This window comes from Pyxicephalus adspersus, chromosome 2, assembly GCF_032062135.1.
Source record: "Pyxicephalus adspersus chromosome 2, UCB_Pads_2.0, whole genome shotgun sequence".
Lineage (NCBI taxonomy): Eukaryota > Metazoa > Chordata > Amphibia > Anura > Pyxicephalidae > Pyxicephalus > Pyxicephalus adspersus.
Genome location: NC_092859.1, coordinates 1,470,020 through 1,479,453, shown reverse-complemented (window position 1 = coordinate 1,479,453; position 9,434 = coordinate 1,470,020). Strand labels below are relative to the sequence as shown.

Genomic DNA, 9,434 nt, shown 5'->3' with positions numbered 1-9,434 from the left:
TATAGGGGGTTACTGCTCCCACTGACACCAATTATAGGGGGTTACTGCTCCCACTGACACCAATTATAGGGGGTTACTGCTCCCACTGACACCAACAATGGTGCACTATTCCTCTCACTGATACTACTAATAGGGACTATTCCACCTAATGATGCCAAGGTTAAGGTACTATTCTTTCCACTCACTTCAGTGATAGGGGACTTTTCCTCATACTGACACCAACAATGGAGCACTATTCCTTCTACACCAATGAGTGCAGACTATTCTTCCCATTGATCCCAACAATGGGGGACGATTCTTCCCTATAGCACTAGTAATAGGGACTATTCCTCCTAATAATGCCAAGGATAGAAGACTATTCTTTCCACTGATATCAGTGATAGGGGACTATTCCTTCTACCCCAATGAGTGCACACATGGATGCCAACAATGGGGGACTATTCCTCCCTATAGCACTAGTAATAGGGACTATTCCTAATAATGCCAAGGATAGAGGACTATTCCTTCCACTGACATCAGTGATAGGGGATTATTTCTTCTATTGCCACCAACGATGGGGCACTATTTCTCCTACACCAATGAGTGCACACTATTCTTTCCAATGATGCCAACAATGGGGGACGATTCCTCCCTATAGCACTAGTAATAGGGATTATTCCTCCTAATGATACCAAGGATAGAAGACTATTTCTTCCACTGACATCAGTGATTGTTCCCCCTACTGACACCAATGGGGCATTATTATGCCTCATAGCCCCAATAAAGGGCACTAATACTCCCTATGATACCATTGACAGAGCACTATTGCTTCCACTTTCACTAATCCTGCCACTGACATCTAGGATTGGATTCTTTTCCTTCCACTGACACCCATAATGTGGCAGAATTGATCCCACTGGCACCATCAATGGAGCTCTATTCCTCCCATTGACACCAACGATGGGGTACAATGCCTCTAACTAATGCTAACAATAGGGTACTATTCCTCGCTCTGACACTAGTGTGGCACTATTACTTCCTGTGGCGGTAACAATGGGGCGTTTACACAAATCAATGGAACTACAAATCTGAATCCTAATAACATTATCCGTCTCTTGACACCCCTATGGGTTCTACTATGATCCCTCAGGAACAGGGTGTCTGGATCCTTGTAACATTGGGGGAACCCTTAAAATAACTTTGAGGTGTTCAGGGCTCCCTTCTATAACTCCTATATCCACAGATCACAGTTTATGGTGGGAAGAATTCCTCTTACATTGCTGGCCAGTGGGAAGAATGTCACCCTTACAGATAGCCAAAAAGTTCATTGGAGTCACTTAGTCTGACCTGAGAGGTGCAAACTGCTCATTGCTCCAGGAATTCCCAGCGCCCCGTAGATACCCTGTTTGAAAAATGCTGCTCTAGAATAAACATATACTATCACCTAATAACTATAAATTGTACATCAGCAATCCCCAAACATCGGACCTTTCCTGGACCCGAACCAACCCTGGGGGTACTATTCCACCCACTGACTTCAAAATAGTGGCAGCACTGCGGTATCTGTCAGAGCTATAGGAATGCGTAATATGCATGACAATAGTGTGTGATGGTGTGGGGGAGGGGTGATAATAAAATGCAAGCTCCTTTGTACAGAGACTAACGGGACTGGCGCTTTTTGGAAAGACAGGCATGGCCGGTAATAACTGTTCATTCTCTGCAGCAGATTAAGGATCATTTCCCACAGAACAGATAACGATCCATCCATTGTGTTTGTATTAGGAGGATGGCGCGGCGCAGACAGTGGTTGGGTGAATGTAATGCGGATGTGGACGATCTCTGAACTTTTGCTGCGATCGGTGAGTTCCTGCCTTGTAGCAGGTCAGGTGGTAATTGCAGCCCCATCAGTCTTTTTAGGAGGAAGAGGTAAACCTGTGAAAACCTGTGATCCATCAAAGCAACAAACAGTGTGACTCTGCTCCTCTGTGGCCCCTTGGGGGACCCATTTATCTCTTCTCGGTGACAGCTGACCCTTGGCCTTATTACTTATTGGCTGACATCCTAGACGCTCAGGTCACAGGCTTGTCCCCTGACACCTCTGCCACTGTAAAATGGCCGAACACTCAGCAGTGCAAATTCCTACAATAAGAACACCTCAGGCCGGAGACATTCTGAAAAATTGCTGAACTTTTTCTTGCTGTGCATTGTGAAGGTGATTTTTTTTGTAAGGTAGAGCTGGCCATAATAAAGGTAAATTTCGTTTTGGATGGCTGAGAAGAGTTACAGCCTGTCAGATTTATATTGCTATCTGTAAATTAGTAATCTATAAACGTGCTTCGATTGTCCAAATAGAGAGATGAATGAGTCATACAATCTATTTCTGCTATCTGTCCTACCTGCACAGGTATCCTGCAAAATGGATTATTGAAGAAATAATAGAAGGCTCAGATCAGGACTGAGACAAGTTCCTCTAGTACCTAGACAAAGCCTTAGCACACAAGGCAAGGATGCAAAAGTGTGACCACTCCAACAATAAAAAACAAAAATAAAAAAAATCAGGAATGTATAAATGAATAAAGAAGGAACAGCTAATTCCTGCAGGCTCCCCCTATGTAATCACAGGAGCTTCGTGGCAGCCGAGATTCTCTGTACAGATGGCGGCTGTCATTCTGACAGCAAAGGGCTGCTGGTTACACTGAAAGAGCCGCCCTCTGCCTGTGTTATCTTCAGGACTGAGATTTACATCTATTTAGGGGTACATATAATACGCAGCAAATACTTTGCAAGGCAATTCCACACTACTGTACCAATACCAGCAGCCTGATCCACAGACATAATGCAAGACAAGACACATCAGTGGATTTGGGTTACCATTCTTTAGCAAGTCACAGGAATTCACTAAGCTATAAAGGCTAATATGTGCCAAAGTAGTTATCACTTTCTGTAATTGGAACTAATAAGAATACCTTGAGCTAAAATTATAATCAGGATGACTGATGAATTCATATTAGGTGAGGGGAGGCCAGTGTAGGCATATTAAGTATGAGGCTAATGTAGATATGCTAGGAGAAGGGAGAGAAGAGGTAGATATCGGCCTATTAAGGGTCACTTACCGCACTACCAACCTAATAGGAGCGCTTAGGAACTACGCAGCCGCGGCTGTGGTAGATTATGGTGCTTCTAGTGGCACCATTGCTATTTATCCTCTGGAGGAAGAACTGCACCCCAACTGGAAGGACAACCCATGCAAGAGCCTGAAAGTTTAACAAGTTCACCAAAGTAGTTTATCACAATATCTATACCATAAAAACAAGTACGGATTTCGCAATGGAAGATATACGTAAAAGGAGTTTTTACTTTCAACACCTTGGAAAGAATATGTTCATCTCTTCCCACTGATATCCATGATTTATCATCTTGCATAATCCTCATGCTCATCATATCAAAGGACTTATCCTAGTGGGGTAGTGTAGGAAAAGGAAGCTCAGATTTTCTTTTATCCAGCTACTTTGTTTTTTTACTGTCAATGTTGGAGATTAGTATTAGTATTGTTCAAACAAAGTTCGGCTGAACAGAGGCTGATGTCCAGCTTTGGCCAAAGCCCAACCAAAGTTGACCTTACATTTAGAGATATACACAGAAGACCACTACTGCCCACTGTACAATTGCTCACCACTGGTACTGCTGTTTGTAGAAAACGGGCTTGCAATGAAAGAGTCCGAGAGCAATTTGGTTGACTGGTGGTCACCTTTTAAGGAGACCACACTTGACACCACTAATCAATGAGCATGCTCAGGCCTAATGTTCAGTTCTGTTGTTGAGCCAAATGTCCAATGTTTTGGATCATTTTATAGTCAGTCATACTGGAGGTCTCTTTTGGGGTCCTTACACGTAAATCACAATTATATTTAGGAATATGGATATTGTTTCATTAGAAAGTGTCCTCCAAAAAAGAACTTTGACTGTCAAATTGTAAATCACTTGCTGCTATAGTTCACCTCAGAACTGATCTTCTCATCAGCTAGAGATCTAGGATTTATTTTTTCCCAATCCCTCTGTATCTTCCTTTGCTTTTCTGAGTGCTAACACCTTCACAATTGCTTCACCATAAACATCCATGGATAGCTAATAAGCCACATTCTTATCGTAATCCTCCTTGACCTGACCTATACATTTTAGGAACCCTCCTCATGTAAGTGCACTCACTCTCATATTGCCAAAATATTCATTGAAAACCTCTAATCCAGCTAGGTGTTGTCAAATCTAGAAGAGGGGTCAAGGGGGATTAGGATGTAGATGTGGTCTTCAGCTTTAACAGATGCTTTGGATAAAGTGGTTTGTTGAGTTCCTTGAAAAAAAGGATAGAATAGAGTAGAACTATACAGGAATTAGAAGCAAATGAGGTCTGGATGTAATATCTTATAGATATGAAGGGAATGGAATTGTAAATAAAGAAAACCACATGGAAAGGTTATGGTGTTTTCGGAGTGTACGGTTTTATGGTTAATTAGTGTCACCATGGTCACCATGGTCACCATGCTTATGGATGGTCATAAAGATGAAATACAAGATCCAATGACAGTCGTGGCATGTAATTGTCACTGTAGAGTATCCAGGCAACTGAGATTTGTTATGTAGAGGGGTCACCACTCCTTAAACATACAGGTGAGGTCAAAAAGCTTGAAAGTGAATAGGTTCTTTTATGAAAGCCTCACCATTAAATTACCCTTTATGTCATTAGGGTCTGTCAGTGCTGTCTGTCATTGGAGCCCATCTCTGGGGTCTGTCATTGGAGCTCATCTGTGGGGTCTGTCATTGAAGCCCATCTGTGGGATCTGTCATTGGAGTCCATCACTGGAGTCTGTCATTGCAGTCCATCTGTCATTGGAGCCCATCACTGGGTTCTGTCCTTTGAGCCCATCTGTGGGGTCTGTCATTGGAGCCCATCGCTGAGGTCTGTCATTGAAGCCCATCGCCGGAGTCTGTCATTGGAGGCCATCACCGAAGTCTGTCATTGGAGCCCATCACCGGAGTCTGTCATTGGAGNNNCCGGAGTCTGTCATTGGAGGCCATCACCGAAGTCTGTCATTGGAGCCCATCACCGGAGTCTGTCATTGGAGGCCATCACCGAAGTCTGTCCTTGGAGCCTATCACCGGAGTCTGTCATTGGAGGCCATCATCCGAGTCTGTCATTGGAACCCATCACTGGAGTCTTTCATTGGAGCCCCTCACTGGAGTCTGTCATTGGAACCCCTCACTGGAGTCTGGCATTGGAACCCATCTGTGGGGTCTGCCATTGGAGATTATCTCTAGGGTCTGTTTTTGGAGCCCATCTCTGGGCTTTGTCATGGAGACCATCACTGGGGGTCTCTCATTGGAGCCCATTATTGGGGTCTGTCACGTATATAGTGCACTAGGGTCTGCAATTTAGTTTTGTCACTGAGATCTGTCAGATAGGTTATGTCATTGAGTCAGTATGTGTGGAAGTGGCATCTGTTACTGGGGCCCACCACTCTATTAACAAATTGACCTGTTATCACGTTTACAAAAGTCTTCTATGCAGTAGCAGTGGATAATTATTGAGATCTTCTATTTCCAACTCTGTCCTACGTCTTGATTCAGAGAGGTGTGAATAGTTATAGGTCCTACCTATAACTCTTTGAGGGTTCCCATACCAGCTGTGTCTGCCTATATGGTTGATAGATGGTCAACATGTGACCAACCCTGTGGTTGTCCTGTTCTTGAAAGCAGTTGCCAATATGGGTCCCCCAATAAGATCTTTCTTTACCAAATAGGACCATACACTTCTCCTTTTTGATTCATCATCCTCCTGCTCTTTGTTTTATCTTTCTTGCAGAACAGTGTTTTTGGCTTTGAAGGCTTCCTCAAGGTGGGTATCAGAAAGTTATGTCTTCTCATCCAAGCAGCCATATTGTGTCTTTCATCTGAATAGGTTCATTCCGGATCATTCTTCATGCCCAATGTGGTGACACCATTTCATTAAAACCGGAAAACAAGACTTCATACCTTTAGGTCTACTGATAAATGAAGAAGAATGGATTAGCCTTTAGGTCTACTGATGAATGAAGAAGAATGTACTTGGTTTAACTTCTGCTAAATCAATTGCTGGTGGGACACTTTGTTTATCTTTCTTTCAGGTCCGAGGAAAGAACTGGCTGTACCTTCAAGTACAATTTCCAAGTGGATTGTGAAAACAATTCAGTTTACTTACTGGTCGATGGGGCTTCCTTCTACAGAGGAGATACGGGTTCGCTCGACAAAAAGTGTGACGTTATGGTCAGTCTTCACAAAAGATCCACAAGGAGGTGGTGGGCAAGGCAGCCAGTTATAATTCTACTCTGACTCTACTGCCATTGCTTCAGCTATGTATCATTAAACTTTATGTGAAGCATTATGAGTTGTTGTTGGTGTCTTTCCTCCTCACTGTTCATTGATTGTTATATCCCGTAGTAAGCTGACATGAGAAGGTCAGTAAATCTTGAAAATTGTTGCCCAATACTTGCCCTACTTTTTATTTTCATGGACCTTCCCATGCCGATTCTCATTGCGAGTCTTGTGATGAGAAGACTTGTTGGGGGTTTAGCCTGAGACAAGTTAGGAGTGACCTTAATAGGATTGTAGAGTCAGTGCTGACCTGTAATAGGCTGACATGAGCAGGATCCGGGAAAAGAAAATCAACCAGATGTCATTGGAGCCCATCACCAGAGTCTTTCATTATGGTGACAATTTTTCAAAATTTCCTTTACAAGGTATGATGTCCTGTTCATTTTGTTATCCAGTCTTTGTTGTTACTGTATTTTGAAGCATATGCCAGTAATGTTTGCTATGCCATCAATGTTTGACATGGGGCGTCCTTTGCTGCACATCTGCCTTTTGTCAGGCATGGAGAGACAGGACAACTAGGGGGTGCCATTGCTTGCAGGGAGGTGGTGCGAGTCCTGAGAAGGGCCAAGGCGCAGAGTCTAAGCTGTAACCAGAGCCTCTGATGGTGACGATGTTGCGGCGCAGATTACTGCCAAGTTGCGGCCCTTGGGCACACCAAGGTGGGCAAAGCACGGTACCAAATCACAATGCGGAAAGATAGTCAGGAAAAGCCTGGGTTGAGGCAGGCAGCAAGCAAGAGAGGTCAGGTCACACGCGGGGGCAACAGCCAGGAATCTAGTAGACAGACTACAGTGACACAGGGCCCACTGCAGACACATGGGACACTGAAAGCAACAGGAGGTACAGGTGATGCAGGGATATCCAGAGACAGACAGGAACAGCACAGGGAATTTGGATGGGAACCAACAGACTGGACAACTAGGGGTTAAGGAAGGAGCTGGAAGAAACACTGAATTAGTCAACAGATGTACAGGAACTAGCTCACAGAACTGGGGGCTCGAGACACGTTGCACGAACACTAATGCAGTCTGTGAGCCAGGTAAGTAGCCAGGGCTGATCAAGAGGCTATCTTCTGATTAGCCAGCAGATTGGACGGAATTGATAAAGCTTGGAAACAGAGGCACCCCAGCTTCAGAACTGCAAGCATGCGCAGGAGAGGAATGCCTGCACTTTAGTGAGGAAGAGGAAAGTGTGACACCTTTAAGGTCTACATCCACATTACATTACATTACTACATGACATTAGAGAGGTGTTGGATAGAAGGACCATGATACTTAGAAGCCACTTTGCCTTAACATGGAACAACAGGCCCCGAGGCAGAGAAGGGTGTGATACCACATGCATGGATAATTCCATAAAAAATCAGTCAACAAGCTACGCAAGGTAGTCACAAGCAGGAAAACCAGTCTGTCCACCACCTCCATAGACTTACATTCACCACAGTGAAAGAATCCTGGATCAATGGTGTTCTATTTCTGCTTACTACTGATTCCAGGGACCGAGGTGGTCCCCCGTCTGTTCCTCTCCCTCCAAAATTCTGCCATTGTTTTACATAGAATTTATGTTTTTATTATTATTTGTATAGTTATTTCCTAAACCTGGCCTCATCATAATCCAACCAACACTGGAAGCAAGACATTTCACACATGAGAATACAAGTTTAAAAAAGGTCTAAAGGGATAGACCTGATAAGTGGGAGGTGTATGTGAGGGGTATATTTATTATATAAGGGGTATATATGATAAGTGAAAAGTATATATAATACATATGGGGTATATATGGTGAGTACATATAGGATAGACGTTATGTGATATATAGGAGGGGGTATTTATGATTTGATATCTGAGAGTCGTATATGAGGGGAATATATGAGGGGCTTATATGGTAAGTGTGGCATATATGATATATAGGGGTATAAAAGGATGTGTATATATATACATCGCTGCGTAATATGTTGTTGCTATAAAAAACCTGTTTAATAATATTATATGAGAGGTATATATGATATCTGTGGATTGTATATGAGGGGTTTATATAATATAGGAGGGGTGTATATAATATATAGGGTGTATATAATATATGAGGTGGATATAAGAGGGGTGTATATAAGAGGGGTGTATATAATATATGGGGTGTATATAAGAGGGGTGTATATAATATATGAGGTGTATATAAGAGGGGTGTATATAATATATGAGGAGTTTATATAATTTATGAGGGGTGTATATAATATATGAGGGGTGTATATATAATATGAGGTGTATACGATATGTTAGGTGTAGATAAGGCACTCCGACTATGTATAGGACTGATAAAAGGAGACTTTTGGTCACACTTCCGGTCGCACTGGCTTGACATTTCCATGGAGAGTTCGGATAAATTTCGCATCCAAAATCCTTCTCACCTGTCAGGGTAGAAACAAGATGGCCACCGCACTGTCGTCACCTGACTTTGCGTATGACGCCATACGACTCACTGATGCCTCCACCAGTCATGTGAGAGGATTTTTAGGCGGGGCGTGTCCAGGAAGTAAGTTTGTCCCAGCAATGAAGCCGGTGTGGGCGTGGCAGAGGTGTGGAGGAGAAAGATGGCGGCGGGCAGAGTGTGGGGTCGGGTGGGGGCCCTGTCAGGGTCCCTGGCGGTCGGTCTGGGAGCCTATGGAGCTCATGGTGAGAGGGAGAGGGGGAGGGGTGTGTGTCCCGTGCCATGGCGCCATTATCCTGTGTGTCAGGACTGTCAGTGCTTCACCATGGAGATGATACTTGTGTCTGAGAGACTGCATGAGACAGCTCGTCAGAGACAGCTAGGGGAGTGTGAGACTGTGCATGAGAGACAGCATTTAGGGAATAAGAGTGTGTGGGACAGCGCAGGACAGTGCTTTGAGAGACAACGCAAGTCGGCGCTATGAGAGAGGGAGAGACGCCACGAGACAGTTCTTTGAGAGAGGGAGAGACACCAGGAGGCGGCGCTATGAGAGAGGGAGAGACGCCAGGAGGCGGCGCTATGAGAGAGGGAGAGACGCCAGGAGGCGGCGCTATGAGAGAGGGAGA

The 9,434-nt window shown here is 44.1% G+C and overlaps 1 protein-coding gene across 1 annotated transcript in view; it reads left to right on the top strand.

Moving 5' to 3' along the window:
• Window positions 1-8,938: 8,938 nt before the first annotated feature.
• Window positions 8,939-9,434, top strand: part of TMEM256 (transmembrane protein 256) — a 3,470-nt gene continuing 2,974 nt past the window's right edge. Inside the window, exon 1 of the mRNA XM_072399225.1 lies at window positions 8,939-9,053. Coding sequence (XP_072255326.1) covers window positions 8,972-9,053 — 82 coding nt within the window. The 5' untranslated portion in view covers window positions 8,939-8,971. The remainder of the gene's footprint in view (window positions 9,054-9,434) is intronic.